General features: G+C 46.5%; 3 protein-coding genes and 1 long non-coding RNA gene across 5 annotated transcripts; 2 read left to right on the top strand and 2 right to left on the bottom strand.

Moving 5' to 3' along the window:
- Window positions 1-898: 898 nt before the first annotated feature.
- On the top strand, window positions 899-4,696 carry LOC125980642 (GTPase IMAP family member 8). Of its 2 annotated transcripts, XM_049740031.2 has the most exons (3): window positions 899-1,454; window positions 1,525-2,346; window positions 2,611-4,696. In XM_049740031.2, the coding sequence occupies exons 1-3, from the start codon at window positions 1,316-1,318 to the stop codon at window positions 3,321-3,323; spliced, it is 1,674 nt and encodes a 557-aa protein (XP_049595988.1). In that variant the 5' UTR covers window positions 899-1,315; the 3' UTR covers window positions 3,324-4,696. The 2 variants fall into 2 exon arrangements, with proteins under 2 accessions (XP_049595988.1, XP_049595989.1); XM_049740032.2 differs by having other exon boundaries at window positions 899-2,346.
- cfd (complement factor D (adipsin)) lies at window positions 3,391-4,943 on the bottom strand. The gene is made up of 5 exons (XM_049740062.2): window positions 4,786-4,943; window positions 4,559-4,715; window positions 4,219-4,360; window positions 3,866-4,156; window positions 3,391-3,665 (listed from the first exon to the last, which is right to left on the bottom strand). Exons 1-5 carry the CDS (start codon window positions 4,844-4,846, stop codon window positions 3,504-3,506), a joined length of 813 nt encoding a protein of 270 aa, XP_049596019.1. The 5' UTR covers window positions 4,847-4,943; the 3' UTR covers window positions 3,391-3,503.
- An 11,812-nt stretch (window positions 4,944-16,755) lies between these two features.
- On the bottom strand, window positions 16,756-19,914 carry foxi2 (forkhead box I2). The gene is made up of 2 exons (XM_049740041.1): window positions 19,248-19,914; window positions 16,756-18,417 (listed from the first exon to the last, which is right to left on the bottom strand). Exons 1-2 carry the CDS (start codon window positions 19,912-19,914, stop codon window positions 17,867-17,869), a joined length of 1,218 nt encoding a protein of 405 aa, XP_049595998.1. The 3' UTR covers window positions 16,756-17,866.
- LOC125980662 (uncharacterized) lies at window positions 19,861-22,431 on the top strand. Its single transcript, XR_007485704.1, has 2 exons — window positions 19,861-19,956; window positions 22,156-22,431. It is a non-coding gene; the product is annotated as an uncharacterized lncRNA (long non-coding RNA).
- Window positions 22,432-27,839: the final 5,408 nt, after the last annotated feature.

Below are 27,839 nucleotides of genomic sequence, written 5' to 3'. Positions count from 1 at the left end.
ATTTATCTTCCCTATCCTCATGTAATGAACTGTCTGCATCCATCACAAAAAATGGATCACGACTGACTGATAAGCTTGGCTGAGGATGGCGGCGTGTGGTGGTGGTGGTGGCGGCGGCGCTACACACACATCTCGTGGATTCGGTGGGCAATGTGAAAGGCGGGTCCAGCCAATTAACATCACGGCTGGCGGTCGAACGTATAGGCGTCCCACGCCGTAAATAGTCAGCTCGTGCATTGCATGTGATTTACAAGTTCCCGGGAAAAAAAATCATGCGCTAACATCCATGACGCAGCGCCGCATCGGTGCCGCAGAAAGAGTTTTAAGCGGAGTGGCGCGCCATGTGCGGCTCAGTCCAGCTCCGTCTAAAGCCAGCACGCGTGGGACACAAAGAGCGGCAGATTAAATGTAAGGCTGAGCCGCCTTGACTTGCAATAGCTATAAAAGCGTCACGTGACCTCCTGCTGAAAAGCCACCACAACTCATGACCAACATTTGGCCCCGTCCTTCAGTCCGACAGATGCAGGGAATCGTGTTTTGGCAAGCTCATTTGTTTTCGTATCCAATTCACGGCTGTTTCTTGCAGTTGTTACAAGATTTAAAAAATATATTAAAGTAATATGTATTTTTCGTTTTTCTCTCATTTAAGTTGTTGTTTTATTATTCACAATAAATCAACGAATAAATTACCTCCTATATCAATGATTAAAAAATAAACATAATAATTAGCCACTGAAGCATTAGCATTTGCTATATAAATGTAACAAATATTACTCGTGCGAACTTTTACTATCGAGCAGAACAAGCGTCCAAGCAAAAACAATGTGTTTTCCCACCTTCCGTACTCTTTGTTGAATCGAACCAGGAAGTGGCCCGGTGTCCCCCCTTTTTTTTTTTTTTTTCTACGTTTCCTTGTGGCTTCCTGGAAGCCAGCTAATGACACTGACGACAACCTTTCGCACGCATGCACACACACATACGCACGCACGCACACTCACGCAAGGTCAGCACAAAAAAGTGCACTATGTCGTCTAGTCAAAGCCCACATTGTCGTCCCGTTTGCTTGAGCCCACGCTCAGGGGAAGAGCGCTCCCAAGTGGTCGGACGGCTTCTCGCCGATGCTGCGCAGGAAAAAAATGCTGCAGAAACTTGCTAAGGTGCAGAAAGACCATCAGATATGGAATGATTGTGAAGACTATGAATAGTGTTACCAAATTCTTGTGCCAAGTTGCTGCTTGTAAGAATCCGGAGAAAGGTACATTTGATCGCTATCTGCTGCGTTGTGTGCCACTTGAAGGAGGAATGCACTTCCTTGATGGGGGGGGGGGGGGGGGGGTCACGTTGTCTTGAAGACATTCAGCAAGTTATTGCGGAGCCGGCGGATCCAGTCCAGTCGCTCGGGTTGTTTCGGACAGACAACAAGCATCTGAAAACTGCGAGAATCATGTCTTACAGTAAGAGTCCGTTCTTAGTGATGAACATCATCCGCTTTGCTGTTTGTCAGATGTTTTGGTTTTCTTGCAGATGCCAAGCGAGGCATGATGATCCTCTCCACAGACGATGAGTGGTCCTCCCTGGTGTCCCTGCTCAGGGAGAGCGCGGTGGACAAGGAGTTGACCTCACAGGGATCCAAGGAGTTCTGCTTTGAATTGGTTCTGGACAACTGCGTGGTCAGTCTGCACCGTGCTGACATCCCGCAAGACGCCACAGACGAGGTTGTCGGCCAGGCCGTGAGCAGACACTTTGAGTCTTGCGCAGACGGGATCGCCGCCTTCCTGCTTTTGATCCGGGGTGGACTTTACACGGCGGGGCAAATGCGCCTGGTGAAGCTCCTTCAGATTCACTTTGGAGCTGAAGCCATCAAGTACCTGGTGGTGGTCTCTTTGGAAGATGGGAAGACAGTGGACATGCTGGACGACGCCCTACTGGAGCTGATAAACGCCTGTGACGGACGCTACTGCCGCCTCACCACGTCGGCGACCAGAGAAAATGTCGGCGCCCTGGTCAGCATGGTGAACTACTCGCTGGCTGAGAACAGCGGCGGCGGTGGCTACAGCCGGGCCATGCTGGACGAGGCCAAGCGCAGGAGCACCGAGGACACGGCCATTGAGCTGCTGAGACAGAAAGTGCGCGAGGCCGGGGAAAAAGCCAAGGTCTGCGGGCAGATGTCGGTGCAGCAGGAGAAGCGCAGAGCCAAGGAAGTCGAGGAGCTTAGGGCCAAGCACGCTGAAGAAAGGCATCAGGAGGCGACTGACAGGAGGTGCTACGAGGCCAAGAAGGAGAGCCTGGAAGAGGCTGTGATCAGCCACCAGGCCACCTTGCAACTCCACAACAAGCCCGATGACGGTAGTAACTAATCCAAGAAGATATGACTAAATTTCTTGCCTTGCTAAACAACGACTAAAACTGGACCCCAAAGTGGAATTGTTTTTCAATATTACCGACTAGTCCACTTCAGTCCTCTCAGTGGCAGTCATGCGCATTACATTGAGAATATTGTGCTGCAAGTCATGTGGCAAGTTATGGCAAATAAAACTAACGGGCAAGTAGACAAACTAACACAATCGCACAGGAATTAACAACAATAAACCTTTTTGGTTTTGTTTGTAGACGACCCGAGCAAGTTGTCCATGGTGCTGCTGGGCCTGTCCGGCAGCGGTAAGACGTCGGCCCTCAACATAATCTTGGCGCAAGCGGGTAACCGCTACCCTGATTCCGGGTCAGACCGCGAGACCACCCAGCCCACCCTGTCGTGTGCCCGGCGGGAAATCCGTGGGCCGGGCAGGAGGCTGGTTCTGGTGGACACTCCTGAGCTGTGGGACGAAGACGGCGTGGAGAATCTGGAGATGGTGAAGGACTGCTTGGCTCTGGCACTCCCAGGGCCCCACGTCTACCTGCTGGTTCTCCAGGTGGGCCGCTTCACCCAGTGCGAAAGCCTGATGCTGGCACACCTGCACAAGGTGTTTGGCAGGGACGCCTCGGAACATGCAATGGTGCTGTTCGTCCACATGGATCAGCAGCAGCCCAAGCGCTCTCAGAGGGTCCACCACTACGTGGCGGGGGCCCACGCGGCGCTCCGCGAGCTGCTCCGACGCTGCGGCAGTCGCTACTACGAGCTCAGCCTCGCCGCTCCCCACGATGCTCTGAGTTACTCCCAGGTGAGAGAGCTGATGGTGGGCATAGACAAGCTGGCGGCAGCCCACGGAGGACGGGGACACGTCATCAAGAGGTTCTCGACACAGGAGCTCCAGGACAGGAAGAAAGTCATGGCAGGCACCGAGGGAGCAGCCTGGGAGGACAACTTCCTGCTCATAGAGGATTAAGTTGTAGCCATTTTGTGGATTTGATTTGATATGTGTCAGATATGACCATTAACAAACAAGACTGGCCTTTTGTGTCATTGACATTTAATTGCTGTATTTTCTCGTCTGCTCGTGCTACAACGATGAGACAACGTGAAAGCATTAAGTGCTGCTAATTACATGAGCGTTACTATTGCATGGTCAGGCGTCGGGCCCAAGACCCATGACGCCGTCGATCCACTCACTGTAGTGCGAGACGATCGTGTAGATGCCCGGTTTCTTGATCTGGCCACACTTTTTGCCGCCGTTGGACGTGATGCCGACTACCACGCCGTTGTAGAGCAGAGGACCGCCGGAGTCGCCCTAAGAGCACGTGGCAAAAATCAATTCAAAAGTGGAGAGGTTAGAACTTTTTTTTTTGGGGGGGGGGGGGGGATGTCATGTTGAGCTCTTTGTTTTCATACAATGACTTGCCAAGCAACCGTCATAAACCGTGAAAATCAGGAATTCCAAACACGAGAGCCGTTTTTGATCTTATCAATCCAGTTTGTCCGTCCACTCACGTCACAGGAGTCCTCAATTTTGTGCGGCTGGTTGCAAGGCTCCGGGCACAGCTTGTGAGCGCATATCATGTTGGCAGTGAACTTCCTGCCAAAGTAGTCACTCCGCCGGCAGCGGGTGGAGCTCACCACCCGGATGAGCGCCTCCTGCAGCATGTCGGGTCTGGAGCCCAGGTTGTCCAGGGAGCCCCAACCGGCCGTCTCCACCTCGGCATCCGTGCTGGGGTTGACGCCGCCGGCTCGCAGGAAGGCCACCGACTTGACCGACTCAGAGGCGTTGAACGGGCGGTCCAGCTACGATCGAAATAACTCGGTTGGACCATCATGAGAGGGGATTTTCCAGGAGGCGAGCTTACTTTGATGAGAGCGATGTCGTTTTCGTAGTTGTCTGTGTTGTACTGAGGGTGACTGTGGAGCTCCAGGATCTCAAACGTCTGTTTGGTGTCCTCGGCTTGACTCAGTGAGTGAACGCCCAGGACAACCTTTCTGCCGTTGGCTCTGTTCAGATGGAGACCCAGCAATCCCCCCCAAAAATAAATAAAACAAAATAAAATAAAGGTAAATATAATTAAATAAAGTTCTCCATTTTTCTTTGACTATGCCCATTTCTAAACGTCTGTATCGTGATATTACTGGAAAAATTGCCAGCCGATCTTGTGGGTGCTTTTCAACTTTAAAGTAGCTGCAGAATCTCACCCTGTGGGCAGACAGTGCACAGCCGTCATTACCCACTGGTCGGCCACAGCGAAGCCTCCGCACTCGTGCTTCATCCCATCTCCCTCGGCCACTTGGATGGATGCCATGTAAGGCCGAGAGTGGGCCGCTGCCTCCCTGCCCCCGATGATGCCCTCCCCTGAATGCAGAGAACACGTCAGCCCAATGCCTAAAGAACGACACGTCCATCTGCGCTTTGGCCGACTCACCGAGCGAGAAGAGCCCCACCAAAAAGATCCCCGCAGCCGCCAGCGTCTTATCGCCCAGCATAGTCGAACTTCAACTTACAAATGTGCACAGCTGGGATGTTTTAGAGGGTTTCGGGGAGGATGTGGGAGTTCATGCTCCTCCTCTTGTCCCTTTTCGGGAATACAACGAGAAAAGCAGGAAAGCGCAAGCCATAACTCAACTCGAGAAGCACGTAAACAACAGAATGGCAAAAAAATTAATTCCTGCCTTTCTACAAGTAAGTTTGGCCAACTGTCAACGTCCCTCACATTTCGACGTTTCATGTCGCTATCAGCCAACCATGAAGTACTTCAAGACCCAAGAAACAGACATTTTTGTTTTTCTGGACAGGAAGTAGAGGAGCACTGAGAAATGTGACCATGTCCAGAGAGTAGCAAAAGAAGTGTAACAGTACGGACTGTCCCCGCATATCTTGCCAGTTGAATAGCTCAGGGCTTCCTCAAGTGGGAGTTTTCAAGCAGCACAGTATGAGAAATAGCTCCAAATATTGACACTTTGGGCCTGCTCACTTTTGTTGCCACTGCTTTAGACAAATTTGAGCCTTTAGAAATCCCGCAAATCTTACACAACACTAGACTGCCCTCTGTGGGCTGGAACAAGAACAACATGTGAAAAAACAGCTTTCAATTCAACTGACAGGAAAAAAAAAATTCAACTCAGACGTGGGCATTGAGCAGTGTTGTTTTCAGTTTGTACGCGCGCGTGTGTTCCACGTGTGTGGTCTGGCATCAAGTCGTTATTTGAAGTGCTCAACGCCCGATGGTGTCATTGCGCGCTCTCTACCCCTCTCGTTGTTTTTCTGTCGGTCCCACCGTCCCGCTCATGTTCAGACGAGTCAGACAGTGGCAACCACACACATACACACACACACACACACACACACACACACACACACACACACACACACACACACACACACACACACACACACACACACACACACGCACACGTACACGCACACGCGCGCACACGATCACGCACGCGTATAAGGCGCGGTCTCACCGTGAACTGTGATTGGCCCTCAGGTGGCGGCGCCAGGTCACATGACAGAAAGTGCAGGTGCTGCTGACAGCAGCTCGGCGGATGAGTCGGGGCAACGCGGGCGTCACTGTGCTGCGAACTTTACTGACATCACGGCAAACTATTTTGCAAAACTTTCATAAACTCAAATAGACACAGACACGTCTTCTCTTTTCTCAAGAAAATGTGCAAACATACAAAACTGACAATGTCACGTTGTATCTGTGAGTGTTTGCCGCGAGCAGGTAGCAAGAAGCTCGGCTGTCAGGTGTTCCAAAGTAGAAATCTGTATCCCGCGGGAGCGCGCACGCCTTGGAAACTGGCCGATGCCATACGGCAGACAGTACCAGCTTGTTTTCAATAAAAGCATGAAGAACACGCTTTGAGTCAGTCAACTACACTTTTTAGAAAGGGTTTATTTTCTTTCTTTAAGTTCATTTGTGTTCTGCCGTTGACGTGAGGTGCGTTCAAAGACCAATCGTACAGTCGGAACACTAAATTACTTGAAAAAGCAATGATAATCACGTCGTCATCTTTGCATAAACCTCAATGCAAAGGAGCTCCACTTTTTGAGGAACATTACATGCTACAAGGAGTATATATTACAAAGGGGACTCTATTCTTCATTGTGATCATCATTAATCAATTTTTATTATTCACGTATTTCCAAAGCAACTTAATATTTTTGTTTTTATTAATTAGAGTTAAATATGACAATGCATAATAATTAAATGCTGACACTACGTCAATGTAAGAAGTGTTCATTTATGAAAAAGCCACACACGTTTTGTGATGAAATCATTAAAAACAAGAATGATTTGAATGAATGATTGAGAATGAATTTCAGTTCTGAAGGCTTCTTTTGTCCCAAGCAAAGTTACAGGTCGTGGAGAGGGGGGCTACAAATTGTAAGAGGAACTGTTAGAATGTCAACCCGTTAGAATAAGTCCCCCTGCCTCCGTCTCAAAATGGTGAGCCCTAGCCATCAACTGAGATTGTCTCCGTCTTCTTTGTGTTTCATGCTGATGCATAGTGAACTGTATGGAGTGGTTTTCTTATGAAAATCTCAAGTAAATAAAATATTTTTGGAAGTTTATAACGGTACGAGTAGCCTATATTTAAAAAGCCAGTTATTTTTGACAAGAGGCTATGCTGTATGCATTTACAATTCATATGTGATTTGAAGCGGCTCGGTGGCGCACTGGTTAGCACGTCCGCCTCACAGTAAGGAGGGTGCCGGATCGATTCCATCTCCGACTCTCCCTGTATGGAGTTTGCATGTTCTCCCCGTGCCCGCGTGGGTTTTCTCTGGGCACTCTGGTTTCCTCCCACATCCCCAAAACATGCTTGTAGGCTGATTGAGTACGCCACATTACCCCTAGGTGTGAGTGCGGATGTTTGTTCGTCTCTGTGTGCCCTGCGATCGGCTGGCAACCGGTTCAGTGTCCCCCGCCTACTGCCCGGATGACTGCTGGGTTAGGCTCCGGCACGCCCACGACCCCTGTGGGGACAAGCGGTATGGAAAATGGATGGATGGATGTGATTTCAAAACTAATGTAAATAATGACATTGGTTTTGCAGATGTCAGCAGCTCGCTTTAAAAAAATCGCCATGGCTACTATGAATAAAACCATGATCAAACAGTAAGTATAGATAACAAATTTGAGATTTTCTGATGGCATGGCAAAGATGTAATTTCGCTTTTTCACCTATGTACTGATTTACGACTCCAGATTTAGTTCAAGGAGTGGCACGTGAAAATGTAGGTTTTTATCTGTTGATGTCATTAAAATGTGCACCTAACTATGTTTTACGCTCAATAGGGCTTGGAACTCTAAGGCAAAGCACTTCAAAAGTTAAAAGTTTGTTGCGTAATGTGATTAACAGCAGTTAATAGGTGAATTGTCAAATAACGACGCAGACTCCAAGCTTGGAGAAAAGAGGAGTATGTATTAAAAACTGACCGAACTCCACAATTTACAGATTGATTTTAGAATTATTCTTGATTGTAGAAGTAATCACAACTTCCTTGTGTTATCTTTGGAAATTGATACGTTATTGGTGGTTTGAATATACTTATGTATGCTTAGCTACTGTCGAGACTATGCAAAGAGTGTACGTTGTGATTGCAATCTTCAATATCGAACTTGTATTTATGACATGTCAGCAATTTTATTCCTACACAGTACTATTTTAAAATAACATTATTGGATATGTACAACAGCCAAATTAAATTGCACCACATTCAAAGGCACAGACAGAATGCCACCATTTTTTTCAAACAGGGCAAAGTTTATAATTGGAAAATGGTTTATTTAAATCTTGCGGCTAATATTTATTTCATTCTTCAACAGTTAGGAAGTGAGTGTGAAACGCCCATGACAGGGAAAGGTTTTGTAGGCATTAATAATTTAAAAAGGGGTCATCCATCCATCGTACCGCTTAGTCCCCACTGGGGTCGCGGGTGTGCTTTTGAGCCTATCCCAGCCGTCATCGGGTAGTAGGCGGGGGACACCCTGAACCGGTTGCCAGCCAATCGCAGGGCACACAGAGACAAACAACCATTCGCACACGCACTCACACCTAGGGACAATTTGGAGTGCTCAATTGGCCTACCAAGTATGTTTTTGGGATGTGGGAGGAAACCGGAGTGCCCGGAGAAAACCCACGCGGGCTCGGGGAGAACATGCAAACGCCACACAGGGAGGGCCGGAGATGGAATCGAACCCGCACCCTCTTAACTGTGAGATGGACGTGCTACCCAGTGCGCCACCGAGCCGCCCCAAAAAGAGATCATATTGCAGTAATTTAAGTGAGTATTTTATTTCTATTTCTGTTTATTCTCAGAGTTTTTGAAGGTTATCGTGGATCCCCTTCTGACAATCCCTCGGCTGAGGAGCCTCAACTCTCGTTCATAATGTGACGCAGAGAGTGGACGGTTGCCCATGACAAACAGGATGCAAGACTGAATGACAGAACGATTAAGCTTGGAATCGGTTTGTCAAATTTCCATCATTCCAAAATTCTCTGTAGGGTTCCGTTTGGTTTAAATGTTGTCCTTACTTACTTACTGACATTTCAGTTATTTTTTGCTTGATTTACAAGAAAAAAAGTCCTCAATTCAGTTTTGCCCACACCTAATTCCACTCTTCTGAGACACTGTTCATAATTTGTTATATACGGATTACAAAGCAGTCTTGTGTTCGAAGGGGCTGATTTGAAGACATGCATGTTTCCAAGAAGACCATGGACAGGTATAATTAGTTTGACATCTGTACTATAGATTAGAAAAGAAAACAGTGAAGGCTTACGACATGGTGGTGTAATACTGCTCTCAATGTTGACATTTTTTTCTGTTGTAGAGTCTACACAAATGACAATGACAACGTTCAATAATTGTGGTGGTGGGACTTGTGCAAAGAGGGCCCCCCAAAAGACTGCTCTGTTCACGCTGGTAAATGATAAAAACCTGTCTGCTCATTCCTGTGCGATTACTTCATGTTCGAAATGTGCGACTGATATGACATACATCAAGAAACAAACTACACAATTGTTTTGCAGAAAAATTCCGAACATGCAGCCTATTTGGTGTCACGAAAGCGCTCAGACTATTTACGTGGACACGTAGACACGCGTGCACGTAAGTACCGACAGAAAAAGGATGGGGCGTCTTTTTCTCCATCTCACTTGTCGACAAATGTCAGACGTTGTCTTTGACTTGCTCTGTCTGGAAGTTACGTCAATAATCCACAAAACAACCTTTTTTTGAGGGACTTGTACAAAACATTCAGGTTGTTTTATGGGTTATTCATTCATGTTGTCTTCATTTTAGCAAGAACAGCGGCTTGCTTCTTTTTGCACTTGTCTGACAGTTACTAGCCATTTAAAATGACTTTAAACGTTGCTTTTATGATGGCTACAATTGTGCCCCGGAGCACATTGTTTCCAGATCCTTCACTTCCTATGTGGGAGGGGAAAAAAATTGGATTCCAAGTTACGCTAAATACACTTGGAACCTCTTTGAAACGCCACTAAATGAGATGTTGAGCGGCATTTAAGCTTCATTACACACGTCCATTAATCACAAGTCATAAAAAAGGGCGTGTGAGCGAGTGAGTGGGTGAGTGAGCGAGGGAGGCAGGAGAAGAAAAGTGTTCCTCCTTCAATGGAAGCAGAAGAAGCCCGGAGGAGGAAAAGCCCTCATAAGTGGAGTCGCCGTCGGACGAGGCGTTCAGGACCTCTGATTAAACTGAGGAATTAGCAACGGTGCCGCCCCTTGGGTTCCTCTCGTATTTTTGTTCTGATTCCAGCGACGGGCCCCATCTTGCCTGACTTTTAAGGTGTAATTGACACCTTGAGTGTAATTTCATGGTTTCACTCCACCTGCCTTTTGATGTCTGCTTCGTGTGTTGTCTCGTGGCTGTGAGGCCGACTTGTTCCAGGAGGTGCATGCTGGGAAGTTTTGTTCACTGGAGTCGTCGTACAAGGCAAAGACAGCTATGAATGTGCCTGGGCATTTACAGTCAACAAATTAAACTAACAAACCTATCTCAATATAAATCAATCATCATGGGCAAAAATGCACAGCAGTTGCTTTCTGTAAGAAGAATTTGATTGATTGAGTCATCTTCAGTAAAAACTAGGCTTCCAGTTTTCACTTTACACTTTGTTGACACTCATGACGATAAGCAGTACAAAAGATGAATAAATGAATGTTTACACTTTGTCATCTAGTCGTCAGCAATGGAAATATTACATAAGAGACTGTTCCCTCGGACCATGATTGAACACAAACAATACTATCAGCTAGCATACAAGCCTAAAGAATACCCAAGCGCTAAGCTAGCACAAGATGAGGCGACATCACACGCGAGCATGACATTACGCAAATGCTCTCAACTTAACCTTTTAGCATTTAAATTTGTAATCCAACAAAAAGCAGTTGACTTGCGCGCATGATTCGATTGTAAAAACGTTGGCCACCCCAGAGAAAATGCGCTCACACAGTATGAGATGACGGCATTAATTGAGGAAGGCTTCCTCTTCCTGTTTCAAATGTTAGCAATGTGTTGACAGGCAAATGACACCGCGCAGCAACATGAATCACCGCAAACAAGACACCCTTTGCTGTAACTACCCACCCGGACGTCGCTCTATCACAGGTTCCCTTATTAGCTGCCGTGTCAACGCACCCCCCTCACGATTTTTTATTTTTGAGATTCTGCTATTTGGCAGAATAAAACGACAAGAACTGATTGAAAAAAAATCTGCCATTTTTTTTTTGCAGATTATATATCAAGTGGCTGGTGAATCGGTCAGGCCTTTCTTGTATTTTTGAGGCGGGTGTTGGGTCAGGGTGTGCACCATAACTGATTGAAAGGATTGTCCGATTCAGAATTTTTGTTTACGTGTGCAGGATGAGAAGGTGCGCCAAGTCTGTCGGAATGTTTGAAGGGTTGATCCGGAGAAATCCGGACAGCCTCAGCCGATCAAAGAGAATCAGATGAGTGGCGGGCAGAAGCGGGGACGAGAAGGGGGATGTTGGCGGGCTGGTGCACGGCCCAATGAGTATTGGTCATCTCGAGTTCAGGGCCGTCCCCCCTGCTGCGTGCCCCGACCCCAGCCCGCTTGGCCGCCCTCGGCAGCGTTCCAGTTTTCTGTCCAAACGAGCAGCAGAGGAAGCGCACTCTCCCACCCCCATCGCCCCCCACCACCATTGCTGGCCTGCCGCGAAGCTGACAGAGCGTCACGGTTGGCCTTAGATTGCACCTGCAGTAAAGGGGTGGTTGCGGGTTACCGTTTTCCTGCTTGGACAAGGCAAGCCGCAAATTGCTGCGTAGAAAGTAACTGTTAAAAGGCAAATTAGGGCTATAAAGTCCCCTTTCACAGTGCCCATCAAAGCCAATGTCGCGAAATGGGAGGGGATGTGAAAATTTGCCATGTGAAAAGTTCTAGTGGCAAACTGGTGATGGATAAAATAACATCTTGACTGACATTGATTGTCCATCTGTGGTTTGAATTGTTATTGTCCTGCCGTAACCTCAGGGTATTGAACCCAGATAAACCCCCAAAACCAATAAGCTCCTCCCCAAGCGCTTACGTGAAGCTGTTCAGAACGTCGCCCGAATGGTAACCCCCCTCACAGCATCCCTGCCCCCCTAATCACCCCGTTCCCGCTTTACCATGGAGGCTGCTTTCGCCCTCTGGATGAACTTTTCCCCGAGACCCCAAGCTCAGAGGGGGCTGGATTAGAGCGTGGATGGAGAAAATGTGTGCATGCGTGCGTGCATGCGTGCGTGCATGTGTGCGTGCATGCGTGCGTGCGTGCGTGCGTGCGTGCGTGCGTTCGTGTGTGTGTGTGTGTGTTAGTAATTATCCCCATAGTGCCACACTGCTGGACTTTTCTGCCCCCACAGTGCCATTTGTGGGTTACGATGTCCATTCAATAAAATCAGCCCCCAAAGCCAGTTTGACATTAAATTGGGTAGATTTGTCTGTTATGAATAAACCCACAAAAAGTCTCCAAGAGCCATGCCTGAACAGAATCAAGAAGTCTGGACTTTGGGTTTGAAGATTTGTTTTTGGCTAGGGAGCACCTCCTCCAAGTGAACAATTTTTTTCCCCCAAAATCCAGCCCACAAAGCCAGTTTGGTGTCGCAACATGAAATTTGGTAGACATGTTGAGGAGACTTCACAGTGCTCAAAAGACTCAAGTAGTCGTGCCCCAAAAGGTACAGGAAGTCCAACTTTTGGTTTGAAATAGGTTTCTCAGGGCGGCTCGGTGGCACACTGGGTAGCACGTCCGCCTCACAGTTAGGAGGGTGCGGGTTCGATTCCACCTCCGGTCCTCCCTGTGTGGAGTTTGCATGTTCTCCCCGGGCCCGCGTGGGTTTTCTCCGGGCACTCCGGTTTCCTCCCACATTCCAAAAACATGCTTGGTAGGCCGATTGAAGACTCCAAATTGTCCCTAGGTGTGAGTGTGAGTGCGATTGGTTGTCTGTCTCTGTGTGCCCTGCGATTGGCTGGCAACCAGTTCAGGGTGTCCCCCGCCTACTGCCCGATGACGGCTGGGATAGGCTCCAGCACGCCCGCGACCCCTGTGGGGACTAAGCGGTTCAGAAAATGGATGGATGGATAGGTTTCTCAGTCCCACAATGCACTGCAACACCATGAAGGCAGCGAGGAGGGGGAGAGTCGTATCCGAGCGGCTCCCTCGGTTGTGTGTTGTCGCCGAGCGAGGCGCAAAGTCATATTTTTGTCAAAGCAAGATGACTCCACTGAGGGTGTTACAGTTTGTTTTCTTGTTTCCTGGGGGGTAACAAGTACGGTCTTGCCTCAACTTGACCCCCGAGCGGAGACCCCCATTTCTGTTTACCTCCATCAAGCAGGACATCCCGCCGCCCCTGCAACCTTGTCCTCCTACGAGACCAGACCTAGGCGTGGACAGTCCGACCAACAACAGTCCCGCTCACACACAATAGCCACGTCCATGTCGATTAACGCGGGGGGGCTAATAGCTTATTACGCAGTGTAAAGTGACAGTGTGATCTGGAGGCCCCAATTAAAAGTGTGTGTGTGTGTGTGCGTGCGTGCGTGCGTGCGTGTGCGTGTGCGTGCATGTGTGTGTGTGTGTGTGTGTGTGTGTGTGTGTGTGTGTGTGTGTGTGTGCGTGCGTGCGTGCGTGCGTGCGTGCGTGTGTGTGTGTGTGTGTGTGTGTGTGTGTGTGTGTGTGTGTGTGTGTGTGTGTGTGTGTGTGTGTGTGTGCGGTGGGATGGTCAGGCAGGGGGTGCGCCCATGAGGCCAACGATGCGCATTCCACCGCGACGGGATATAGGGCTCACACCCCACAAGATTTGAGAGTCCGCCCACCCACCGGCTGTTGGGAAACACGTCAGGAACAAACCCCAAACACGCCTCGCTACGCGCTAACCGTGCTGTTTACTTGTTGGCGCAAGCGCGTGCGCGACGCTGCGGTTGTACTTTACTGTAAATAGTCGGCCAGTTTGTCCGGCACAAAGGGATTGATGCACGCCACTCTTAATTCTTTTATACTTTGGTTTGTTTATTTATGTTTGAATTTTGGTGTTTTAATCTGATCTGGATTTGAAACCGCATGTCCTGCCAGCGGCTAATTATGTAGCATAAACACAAACCCCAACGCTAACGTACAAAATTAATTTACAAAGACAAAAACATTAAATGTCGAGAATAAATAATTTTCATACCGATTAAGTAAAATTCGATAATTTCCCACAGTCCATTGTTGGGAATCACGTGCATGACTTTCAAAAATCCGGAAAAAAAGGTCAGTTGCACTCCGAGGTGAAGGTGGGAGCGCGCAGGAAGCGTCTTGACGGGGCGGGCAAATCAGGGAAGGATTTGATCCAGCGCGGCTCAATTAAGTGGCTCCAGCCGTCGTGCGGAGCCGACGAATTGGAGCCGGGTCATCTCCGGGTGAAGGTGTTATTCATTATTTTTCCGCCTGTCGGATCCCATGAGCAGCAGCGGGAGACGGTGGCGGCGCGGCGGCCGGGGAGCAAAAGGGCTCGCCGCTCGGGCTACGTCAAGCGCGCTCAAAGCTTCTGCGCCGGCCGGGGGGGATTATGATCAACAAAGCGTATCTCGCACCTGCAGCCGCCCGCACAATGGAAACCAGCGGCCGCGCACACACAGACGCGAGACTTGACAACTGGAGGCCCTCCGCCGTGACGTGGATGACATTAACCCGTTGCAAGGCGCTTTTTTCGGTGTTCCACAGGGCTCAATTTTGGGGCCCCTGTTGTTTTTATTGCTCTTAGTTCCAGTTTAAGAAAGCTATGCGTGATACATTCAGATCTACATATGTCCTGCTGAGCAAAAAGGACACTTTCTCATTAAAGCTGCTTTTGTTCTTTCTGATGGAAATCAAGATCTGGATGGCACTGAAGTTCTGTAAAAGAAGACTGAAGTTCTGGCCCTTATACAGCCCACCCTGCAGACTTGGGGTTCCTGGCACCTTATCTCATCATCATTTATGATGCAAGATTGTCTCTTTCTGTTGCCCACAAAATACGATTCTCATGAACATGGTGACACCTCTGGCGGGGGTCTTGCGAGGACGCCGACCTACGCGTTGCCCCCGAGAATGTCACACCGGGCCCGATTTCCAGCCACTTCCCAGCCGCCACCACAATGGTGCTTTTCAACGTCATCCGATGGTGACACTGCCAAATGAGGAAGGTGGGCGGCAGTGGGTGGGGGGTGGGGGGGTTTGGGGTCACCAAAGTCCCGGAACCAATGGAAGGTGGTCAAACGGAGCCTGGGTGACTGGATCTTCTCTAATTGCCACGTTGGCAGCAGATTCGCGTATTCAGCCAAACTGCTGCCAGGCTGGGAACAGGAAGGCCCATACCTAGCTTTACATTTGTAACCCACTTTGCTGTTGATTCAAAATGTAATTGTGCAGCTTTCTGCATTATCCCGCAAATTGTGTCAAAATCTTGTTAGGCTAATAGTAAGGAAGGACAGGTGAGTACAGACACCATAACTCAAAGTCGGTCGTCTTATTTCAAGATATCGGGTTCCCCTGCCAATATTGAGGCTCAAAACAATCTGACATCAAATCAGCTCCTCTGCGGTGGTAAGAAACATCGGCAAATCTTCCTGTGCATCAGTTAACGTAGAAATGATGCAAGCGATATCCACCAATGTTTAGTTAAGCGCGTCTTTTAATGTCAACACGTGGATCTTTTTTGCAAGCACTCTTAATCCACGCCTGGGGCAAGCGCAGCATGTCGGCTAATGCTAACCATCAAAGGCTATCAAGACGTGAGAAGCCATGGCCCTAATTGATGGAAGAGGACGGACAGACAGACAGACGGGCACACAGGCACCGAAACAAAAGACAAAAGTGCCTTTGTTTTCCCGCCGCCATCCATCAAGACGTGCGACCAATTCGCTGGAGCTGTGCCAAACCTTTGTTTTCCACTATGCCGAAAGCCTCCGTTTTATTGTGGTCTTCATAAAAACACACACACGTGACATCCGGAGACATCTTGTTGGCGTGGAACGAAGATCATTTGAAACGTTTTCAATTGCTAAAAAACTAACGACAAATGAGCCACTAAATGTCTGTGAAACATTAGACTCCAAGCTTCAACTAATAATTATATTCAATTAAATGCAACGAAACCACACATATTTTTGCAGTGACTCAGAAATAATTGTACTCACCACGTCGGTTCTGTTCTGTCGTCGAGTCGAATGGAACATGTCAGCAACAACCCAAAAGCTCAATTGGCTTTTGGCTTCACTTTTAAATGAATTCTATTGAAAAAGACAGAAATTGATTTATGACAAGAATTTACCATAGCAACGTCATGTTTAGATTTTATTTATTTTGTTTACATTTTATTTCCGATTTCTATTTTCTGATCATTATCAAGACAGTTGATGAATATTTCAAAATCTATCAAGTGCCACATTATGAAAAAGTAGCTTTTAGCTGAACTTGAATTTATTTAGTAACACTTAGAACAACTACGAGGAAATTGTCATTCCACCATTAATGTTTGCGCAAGTGTGCACATCCTCTTAAAACAGACTCTTTCAACAACTAAATGCAGATTGTTGTAGAATCATTTACAGTTCGACACTTTACACTTCTAAAGTAAGTAAAACTATTTTGAACATTTTCTTCAAATGATTATTTCCAATAATTAATTAATAACTATTGTTTGTATTATACATACTTTAACTCTAGATTTTATTTTGTTTCATCACCAGGTATACAAAATAATCAGTTTTAATTTGACTTTTTTTTTAACAAGAATTTTCCTGTGTGTAGAAAATTGGGATGTAAAAAAAAACCCATTTTAAACGTAAAACGTACGAGAGGAGCAACGGCAGATGAAATATGACAACAAAGTGGATGTTATGAGAACATAACATTTATTTAAATCATCACAATTAGAACTGCCTGTCCGCACGTGGGTGTACATTTTGAAAAAGTTGAAAAGTTGAAGGATTGTCTCCTGAGAAAAAGACCAAATGACAGTGATTGATACATAGACAATTACTATCCACATATATATTTTCATAAGCCAAACTAGAATAGAAAAAACACCTATCCGTATAAATAGCATAAATATTTCCAAACTATAATTTAAAAAAATAGATTTTTATTTGTTTGTTCATATGAGGCACAGTGCTCCCGTTTCAGTCATCAAGTTGCCTCAATAAGAGAAAAACAGAAAAAAACCACAAGGTTACTGCATGTGAAGCGGAGACGTCTCGTCTATGTGAGGTAACGTGAGGCGCCCCACCCCTCCTCATCTCTCCCAACCATGCTCCCTGCTCAAAAAAATAAACGGCAACTTTGGCAGGCTGGAACATGTTGGGCCACCACAGAGCATTTCTTTAACCCTCCCCGAGTTGAATAAGCGGGGGCCATTGAAGTTTTTTGGTCATTGCGTCTTCACACCAGGTAATAATGACAACGAAATGACACGGCCCTCGTCATGGCCTTGAAACGGAAGTCTGACTGGACATATCCGAACTTGCCAAAGGTTGGCATACAGTAACTGATCTCTTGCTAGGCAAAGCTCACCATATCCAAATTTCATTCAGCCAAATCTCGATTTTGCCAAAAGCTAAATCCAAACCGATTTTATCCAGCCAAAACTTGACTATGTGAGGTTTATCTGGCCAACGCTCGACCTATTCAACATCAAGCCAACGTTTGACATCATCAAACTTTATCAGCCAAAGCTAGTCATACCAAGGCAGAACTATGAAAGACGACCCGCTGGGCTGTCCATGTTAAAGAAACAAAAGATGCTTCAATGGGAGCAAGCAACATACCATCATCGCACGTCAGAATTTACAAGCGAGTGTCTTTAATGTCATTTATCAACAAAGGGAGATAAGTGCTTGTTGATTCGCCAGACACCTCTTAGGTACACACCAGAAATGTTGACTTTCTGATTTTGGCTGTCGCCGATCACGTCTGTGAGAAGTGTCGCCCAGGACGGCGGCGTCCTCCTATAGCTCAGCCCCATCTCGGGGGTAGATGAGGCTGTTGACGCTGAAGCCGTTGTACAAGTGGCTGTTGAATTGTCCGCCCTGCCCCCCTCCCAAGGCGTTGTAGTACACGCCGCGGTTGACATGCGCAGCCTCGCCGCCATGCTCGGACGCCGCCGCCAGGTCCTGCTGGGCGCCTGCATGGTACGGGGCCTGCAGGGCGCTAATGTTCCTGCTGGAGAGCTCACTGAGCAGGCCCAGTGGACCTGCCTGTCTGCTCCCGGGGGCCGCCGCTCCCCCCAAGGAGGACATGCTGCTGTAAAAGTTGCTATAGCATGACGTCGACGGCGTTTTGAGGCTCTCGCTCAGGGCGTCCATATCGGAGGGCGAGGGCGGGCCCGGGAGCTGAGGGCTGTCGGCGGCTTTGGGAGCAGGGACCTGCGCGCCGTCCTCCATCTTGGCGGTCGCCGGTGTAGATGCCGGGTCGGACCGTCGCTTCCTTTTCCGTCTGAAGTTTCCGTTGTCAAACATTTTCTCGCAGTTGGGGTCCAACGTCCAATAGTTTCCTTTGCCTGGAGTGTAAACATTCACATTTGTCTTAAACACCATTCGACCGGAGTCTGCGTTCTTGTCGGCCATTTTCCAATGGAGCATCCTTCAATTCAGCGCATAAACAGGATTACAATTACATTACATTATAATAAAAACAATATGTTGGACTTTGAAGATGCTTAACCGTACCTCACTGGGCTGGTTCAAATCTCTCTTGATGGAGGTGTATTGCTGCATTTTTACTTGTTTGTGTAAAGTGCTTTGTTACAACGAAAGCTGTTATGAAAGCGCTAAATGAATACATTTGGATTGTATAGTGTGTAATAATTTTAGATGTAAAAATATTTAAGACTCGGCTTTACAATGATGTAAACGTCACTTATATACTTACACAAATGTTTTGGTGTTTAATTGAAGAGTCTAATTTGAGTTTATATATATTTATATGTATTGATTGTGTATAAGTATTGTTGCTTTGTGAAACTTATCACGTTAAATGTGAAATTGGTGGCAACAATACACTCCCGCAGTTGTCTAGATGTTTGAACATTTTGTTTTATGTTACATTATTTGTTTGCAATGTATACATTTTTCTCAATATTTCTGAAAGTGCAGGGGGTGAATTTAAAATTTAAACTACTTAATAAAAAACGTTTTGTATGGTCTCTTTATCGCGGATTTTCACCAATCGCAGGTGGGTTTGGAACGATGACAGGCGACTCCCCTGCACGTCATGAACAGCTGTCAAGTTGGATGTTGTGCTGGACAAGTATAGACGCTTCCAATTTTCTGGATAAGTCAGGGAAGCGGCCCTTGAAGTGGTGTGACAGCGGGTGGTGCGTTCACGTACCGGGGTCGTCCTCGTCGCGCGGCACCTTCTTGAAGCAGTCGTTGAGAGACAGGTTGTGGCGGATGGAGTTCTGCCATCCGGCCTTACTTTTCTTGTAGAAGGGGAAGTTATCGGCCACGTAGGCGTAGATCTGACTCAGCGTCAGCTTCTTGCCGTGCGCGTTCTGGATGGCCATGGCGATCAGCGCCGAGTACGAGTAGGGCGGCCGCACTAGTTTCAGCAGCTCCTCCTGGCTGGCCACTGACAGCCAACCCAGCTCCGGGCCGCCGAAGGCGGACGAGCCGGCGCCCAGAAACGGCCTCGGGGAGCCGTACCCCGGCGGGCCGAAGGGGGCGGAGGGGCTGCCGGCGTGCAGGTACGGCGCCGCAGCCGGGGCCGGGTTGACGCCCCACAGGTACGGGCTGGGTGGGGAGCCGTACTCGCCCAGGCCGAAGCCAGCGGCTCGGTGAGCGGAGGGCTGAAGGTTCTGAGGCTGCTGCGTGTGCTGCGGCTGCGTGTGCTGTTGCTGTTGAGAGGGATGATGATGATGATGGTGGTAGTGGTGGTGGTACATGCCGCTAAGGGAGTCGTAGTACACGGCCATGTCCGGGCCCTCCTGAGCGCCTTTGCCTGCGGAGGACTGATGCTGGCTCTGGTGGTTTTGGCGGTGGGACTCGGGATCGATCATCACTCCCGGAGAGGGGTGTGCAGCGGAGCCGGCCGGCCAGAGGTAGAGGTGTTCTCCTTTTCTCCGGATCTCTCAACAAGTGTCAAGCAGCGTGCACAACTTCTTTGAATTGTATTGACGCTCCCGATGGCAAAAAGCTCGGCAGCCAATCACCGGGCGAGGGAGGCGTGGTCAAGACACGGCGCAAGTCTGCCGGGGTCACTTTTGGAGTCGAACCTCCCGCAGGGAAGCAAGGGCAGGTTTGCTTGCTTTCACTCGGCTTGAGCCCCACGTGGACTAAACAAACTTTCCCAGCTTTAAAAAAAAAAAAAAACCAAAAAAAAATCCCCAAAATGTGTTTTTAAGGTTGCACAAAATTGGACAATTCAAATAATAATGACTGGATCTTTGGTCTTAGATGTTTTCCAATTATGTACGTAAATAAATTACAACAACAACATAATAATAATAATACAAAAATATACATTAAACTTTTTAAAAGTAGAGCTGATATTGTAGTTGTTTTCTCCCCACTGCGTACCATTTTGGGTAATTTAATTATACCTAGCGAAAGTAAAATTATAATTGTTAATAAGAAAAATAATTAAAACTTTAAAGCGATTTTATATATTTTTTTTAAAACAAAAATTAGGAACAAAAAGATCTGTTACACTTTACATGAAGTCCTGAGAGCCAAAAACTCGTCAGCCAATCACAATGCGAGGGGCGTGGTCAAGACACGCGCCCAACTTTTTGCAGGGAAACCCCTAAACTTTGGCCTTTAGGGCCTAAAGGATGGCTTTGTGCCAAAACAAACTCCAACGTTTCTTAAGCACTATACATATTCTAAATTAGATCTGTTTTTTTATTGTGTGTGTTTGTTGGGGGGAGGGTTTAGCCGTAAACTGTAACTGTCAAAAGTCTGAATAATAAATGATGCCATATGAAATGTGTGACATTTGCATGACATTTGATTTAACTTAAATAATAATAATATATATCCATATTTTTAGTAGCAGTTATTTGAATTCTTAAGTTATGTGTGCTAGGTATTTGACTTGAGAAAATTTAAAGTGTGAGAAAAGTACATCACACACACAACTGCACACATATTTTAACTCAGTGTTTCAAAAGTCATTAAAAACTAATATTTTTTAACATAATACATTTTAAATAAATCTACTTAAATTAAAATTGGGGTTAAATCTATAACTGCATGTCTTTTTTATCCATGTTCCTTTCTCTCAATCACTGCCTAAAAAAGTAATTAATCCTGCTCAATCATATAATAAAATAACACAAATCGGCCACACCATACCATACATTTGTTTAAATCTTAAAAAAAGGAAATGAAGTAGCAAGATGAATCTTTTATGAGTACGTTTAGTAGGCGAGTATAAGCAAAACGGTGCACGAGTCAGATATATATTAAAAGTTTGACCAGATTTAATGAGGTGCTCCTTACATTACGGTAATTAACTCCTAATGGTATGTAATTACACTCAGCAAGTTGTGCTACGGCGGGGCAACGACATTGTAATGCAATACGGGAGGCGTGATGACAGCTTAAATGTCTCCCGTGGGGGCTGGGGGGGCAGCACTAAAGTTTGTTCTTGAAACGCTCATTAAAGTGTCTGCACGCGTCTTGCAAAGAAGCGTACAGTTTCAACACGTACTCAAAAAACACGTGGTTCCAAAAAACAAAATAATGTTTGGATAAAATGGTCAGAGGTTTACGTTGTTTTATACAAAGTGACTCCATTTTGTCTTACAAAAAGTTGTGTCAAATTAACCCAGTGGATGGTTTGACCCAAATTGGGTTATTTTTGGCTCACTTCAATCCAACCTGTCAAAATCTAGTCGGCCGAAAAATCTTCACAAGCTGCATCCAAAGAAATTCAAGAAGCCACCAGAAATAAACTCAGTAATAGTGATCAATTTTTAGACATTGCCCACACAAGAACCTTATCTCAGACGTTAACAACAACAAAAAAATAATAAAAATGTAAATGTACTTACAAAACAAAATCCGATTGTTCTTTTATTCAAATATTTCTTAGGTCGACTAAATATTAAAATGCAGTTAAAACAGTTATTTTCAGTTTCGTCAGAGGAACTTCTTCGTGGGCCAACACTGTTCTCTAGAGGCTTATAGCTGTAAGCGCATGTGTTATCTGTCTGTATGTTGCACAATGAACGCGAGATGGAAGCATCGCACCACAATAACCTGAAACCACAACTTATGTTTGTGGTGCATTCCAGGAACATTCTCTCAAAACGCCAAAGCTCCTCCTTCCACCATCCTTGACACATGATGTCGAAGTGTTACATCTCCTGGTTTTTGGCCGCAGAGGAATTGCAGAAGCCGGAGGAGTCGCTCAGTCTGACAGTAATGCTGTAATTTGGGGCTTGGTCGCCAAACGTCGTCAACCCAGTCAACTACTCTTGATTTTTTTTTTAACGCTGATTCCAAATCTGCCCTTGTTTCTTGTTTAGTACAAAAAGTGTTCATAATAAATAAAAGAAAGAATAATCTAATGTATGTAATACTTTTCTTCCCCCTTCAGAAACGTTAGCTATGTATGGGAAAATCCGTATTGCGCAAGGTGGAGGTGAAAATTGAAAACATCCACACAAAAAAAAATTCTTTTTTTTTTTTTAATCAGGGACCAAAATCCAATTGGGACACAAAGCCATCTCTGATTAAAATTTGGTCGGTGGTTTCGTGTGCTAAATGTTCGAAATTCAGCATTCTTGCTCTAGCGATGCAACCATGTTTCAAACGTTGGTCAACATCTACAGCGTTCTTGGTTGGACATAAAATCTACACGTTCAGAATTGTGACGCAAGCAACGCAAAAAACACCGGAGACAGAATGCACTTGTGAAAGCCCAAAAGAAAATGAATATATGAATGAGTATATCAATAGGTGCCTGTCTGCGTGTGTGAAAAGGTGCATTGATGTTTGTTTCTTGGCACACTCGTCTGCATTGAGGAGGCGTACAACCAGTTCATTGAGACCGAATCTATTTGGGGCTCGTATTTACATCAAACCTCAGTCAATCCACCTGTGTTCTTTCCGACCCAACCAGATAAACACACGCGCACACACACACACACACACACACACACACACACACACACACACACACACACACACACACACACACACACACACACACACACACACACGCGCACACACGCACGCACGCACACACACGCACACACACGCACACACACACACACACACACACACACACACACACACACAAACACACACGGTGGGCGGTTATGTTTGCAGCCCTTAGTCGAGCACAGAAAACGTCACAAGGTGATGACGCTTCCATGGTGACAGAGGCAGAACAAATTTGACGCAGTACCCCAGTGGCCTGCGAGAGGAAGCAAAGCGGCACAGGGGAGCCAGCAAAGAAGAAGCCAGCCCCAAAATTTGACAAAAAAATGTCAGTTTTGTTTGAATTTTGAGCTTTTGCTTGCAGCGCTGTTCTGTTTAAAAAGCACAGAAAGGGGAGGATGGATTGACAGAGCGGGGGGGAATCCTTATTTTCCGTTTATTTCTGAAGCGTCAATTCCCCCCAAATTCTCTCAGTGAAAGAGTCCAGCGATGCCACTAGTACTAAAAAGTTTATATTTTGAGGGTGCTGCTAACTCTTAGCGTCCTATGCCTGCCTTGCAAAGTGCTTGAGCTCGTTGACAGTCCAGAAAAGTCCACGGAAGGTTTACTTGACTTGTCAAGTGTTAAAAGAGGTAATTAATGGGCTTGGCAGGAGCTGGCTCTTTAAGGACTTGGCTGTCAGCCTTCTCTACGCCTCCGAACAGAGTAAATAGTCACCGGGAGTGTCGATTTACTCCACTGCAGACGTGGGAGGCGACTCGCACATTTTTGGGATGATATTCAACTATTTCACTGATACGTTACAATTTATATAAAATAAAAGTGGTTTTGAAAACAACTTCTAAAGGACTACTAGAGTAAGCTCAGCTTCCTGGAAACATACATGTGGACACACAACATTGTGGGGAGCCCACACGCAAGTCTTCTCAAACACGGAAGCACACAACACTTGGAAGCAGATGGCAGAACGCACTAGACGACAAAAGCGGGATGGGATTACGGAGCCACGATGAGCATCAACCGCCACATAAATATTGACACCACATTGTGGACATCAGAACGATTCCCACGGATACACAAAACAGCACGAGAGTCACAGTCTTCTGGAGTGCGGATGCACACAACATTATGGAACACTGACGTGCACAACGTTGAGGAACGACCATATGTCGGGTTCTACCGGAGCCCGTGGAATCAGAACATCGCACAAATCACGACACACGCTGTTGCCTGCGATGTTTTCGCCAGTTGATGCTGCTTTCCTGTCATCACTTCACTAAAGCGAGCCCTCTGCTTGTTGCCATGACGACAGACTCGTCCGGGAAGCGGGCAGAAGACAGCAGGGGGAGGCAGAGTTCACGTCTGAGTTCATTAGCGCTGCGGGACGGGACCGCATCACACTGACAAAAAGAGGCCGCTGCACTGAGCTTAGTGCAGTGTGAATTGCAAAGGTCTTAGCAGAGCGCGGAACGTCGTCAAAAACCGAGCACCGTCTCACATTTCGGAGGCCATTAGCCGTGGAATCAGGGAAAGAAAATTTCGGCGGAGTGTAGTCGTCCACACACGGGATTCCGATTGATACCGCATCCATGCAATAAGAATGCCGTTTGGTCATACTGGCCTCTACTGTCTGCCGAAATGAATGAATGACCAACCCCAGAAAACCAAAGTGACGTTTGCAATACGAGCCCGAGGGCACGTTGACATCACTTTAAGTCAACAGCAGAGAACCGCATAGGACAAGATGGTGGCAGCCTGAAAGAGATATAGCAATCTGCTTCATTCTCATTCCATGAACGCAATATTAATTAGAATACGCAGTGCAGTGTGAAAAGGCCGATAGTGGACGAGTGGAGCAGCTGTTGTGTGAGTCCATTACGAGTGGACAGAGCGCTGCTGCTGCCGCTATTGCCTCAAGTATCCCGCATCCTGACGTTGTTTTTGCACGCTTCATTGATGATGCCTTATCTCTCCCAGCCAATCAGAGGCTCCGTTTGATTCCGAGGGTCTTTTATGCGTCCATGAAAGGCTGGGACCGGACAGACCGTGGGGTTGGCGGGCGGCTTTGTTTCACTGATTGATGACTCTGGGCTGTGGACCAGCTTCCAATGAAGTCGCTACCAACGGGATCTGGCAGCGATTGTGAATGTCTGGACAAGATTGCAGAGGGGGGCTGACGGCACTGACAGCTGCAGAGAACACGAGACGTCCCTCAAGTCCACTGAAGCGATGTGTCAAAGTGACCTCATTGCAGGTTCCCTTGACATTCATCCGACGGTCAAGTCCTCTGTCTGCGTCCATCCATCCTTCTGTCCGTCACTGTTAGTTAGTTCATCACCGTTGCCCCGGCAGTCCTTCGACTCGAAACGTGTCTGTAGGTGAGCCTGCTTTTTTCACAAGTGCCATCATGTCCACTCTCTGGGCCGGAACTTGGTCTCTTGGCCCCGCAGACGTTCTCCTGACCTGCATGCACGTGTCAGAACAGGAGGTCCGTTGAGCTTCAAGGTCGCCGCAAGATCCGCTGAATGATACGAACGTTAGCAGCTAATGACGCGTGGTGGTGGACGGCGGTGCAACCTTCTGCCTCCTAAGCTTCGCCCTTCAGAAGTCCGCCATCAGGGCACATTAAATGATAGCAGACAATTGATTCCCATCGTTTGCCATACGTTGCTTGGTTGTTACATGGTTAGGTTCTTACAGTTGATGTTTGTTAGGTGTCAATTAAGTTTTGGATCATTTGTCATGTTAGATTTGATACTTTGATGATTATATTGAGTTTATGAGCTTGGTTGTTCCTTGGTTAAGTTATTAGCTTGTTATTTTGTTAGGGTGTCACTTTGGATTTTAAGCAAGCTTGTTAGCAAGTCTGTTTTAGAGGTTGAGAGGTTTCTTGGGTTTAGTTCATTTTGTAGGGTTTTAGTTAGTTTTATAGGTGTTTTTTTTTTGTAGGGTTTCAGCCAATGATCAAGAAAACACAAACTCAATAGCTATGAGCCAACACATAGGAGATCATCCTTGTGTTTTCTGTCTCAAAGGTGACAACAAATGAGTATTGATTTCTTTTTCAAGTAAAAAGATAGAAGACGCCGGATGGAAGAGGGAGCTTCAAATGTCTAATAAAGATCTAATTTGTTGGTGTAGTAACCTTTCTGTCATTCATGAATTGAACGGCATTTTCTGCATCTGTGAGATACAGGATCGAACAGCCAATTGCGACAAGATGCAATATAGTAACCCTGTTAATATAGTCTGACTAAAATAAAATTAGAATAAAATAAAAAATGACACCTTGTATTTAATTGTAAAGGTTTTATTTACAGTAGATGCCTGATTTTCTGTTACATGGTTGAGCAAAAAAATTATAAAAAAAAACTAAAGGGCACACTTGAGGGCATTAGTCCAGGCGCTGAGAAGTGTTTACTTTTTGGAGGTCGTCAAGTTGAGTGGAAAATGCCGTTTGGGTTGAGGAGTAAAGTGTCCTGCTTGTTCTGTGTTTCTACCCGTCGGGGCATCCAGCGGCGTGTGAGCCCTCCCAGACCATCCCAAAGAGAATCGCCTGTCAAAACAGGGCAGCGCCAGGGAGACATGAAGAAGTTCTGCTCTGTCTCAGACTCTCGGTTCGACCAATCGGGGCACCCGGGGCTCGCTACCTTGCTTTAAAAGGCCTCGAACGCAGCCAGGGTCCTCGGAGCTGGCGACGCTTTGTTTGGACTTGAGGCACAAGCTGGACTGATGTGTGTTTCTGGCACGCAGAAGCCGCCCGTTGCGCCCACAAACGCTCCTTCACTTCTTAAATCTGGCCTGTCTACACAATCCGCTCGTCTCGGTGCTCTCCCGACACAAACAGTACAATTTGTCCCATAGCGCCGCGGGCCGTAAATAACCGCGACGCTTGCTTTAAAGCCGCTCGGTAGAAGACAAACAATCCATCGCAACGCGTACAACTGGCAGCGCAGAAAATGCCTCTCGGCTTTACGGACGTTGCAAAGTTTTGTTGTTTTCTGACAAAAAAGCCATTTTTCTTATTAGCTGTGCCAGGTGCAGTGAGGTTGTTTGTGTTGTGGGTTTGTCTGGCTCACTTATGGCACTTTTTGATCGTTCGGTTAGCTGAGTCCAATGACTAACTGAGACAGCGTTTTTAAACGTAGGTGGTGGGCACGATTTAAGGACAAAGTAGTTCGGTTTTAGCTAGTTAGCTTGTTAGTTAGCCAGTTTTACTATTCTGTTTGTTTTTGTTCCCTCATTCATTAGGTTGTTAGTATTTCCATTCATTTCCTGGTTACTGAACTTTCTTCGTCATTAGTTGTAAGTTCTTTTGTTTATTCATTAGGTTTTCTGTTAGCTTGTTTTCACTTTTTGGGGTTGGTTATTCATTTTGGTTGTAAGATTTTGAGTTAATTTGTTAGATTTGTTTTAACATTAATTTGTTGACAAGTGCATTTTTTTCATTCTGTTTTTCATTAGTACTTTAGTGAGGGTTTAGTTAGAGTTAACAGCTAGGATTTGAGTTTCTTAGTTTGGTTGTAAGTCATTTTAGTTAAATCAATAAACAAAGTGATTTCTTGAAACCTGCACCCCAGAATGAAAAAGACATTTCAGGTTATTTTTCCTTCCAATTTGGTTTCTGATAAGACATCCAAGCACCCCAAGTGCTGTGATGTGGGCAGTTTCCAAAAGGATATTTATTTAGTAAGACCATCGGAAAAAAAAAAAAAAAACACGACCCTGAAAAACCAAAGAAACACTCTCAAATTCTCTTGAGGAAGATTTCACAGTCATTAGATTTGTTTGGCAAACAGAATGTGCAAACATT

The sequence above is a fragment of the Syngnathus scovelli genome, chromosome 14 (assembly GCF_024217435.2).
Source record: "Syngnathus scovelli strain Florida chromosome 14, RoL_Ssco_1.2, whole genome shotgun sequence".
NCBI lineage: Eukaryota > Metazoa > Chordata > Actinopteri > Syngnathiformes > Syngnathidae > Syngnathus > Syngnathus scovelli.
This window is presented reverse-complemented; position numbering and strand designations above follow the sequence as displayed.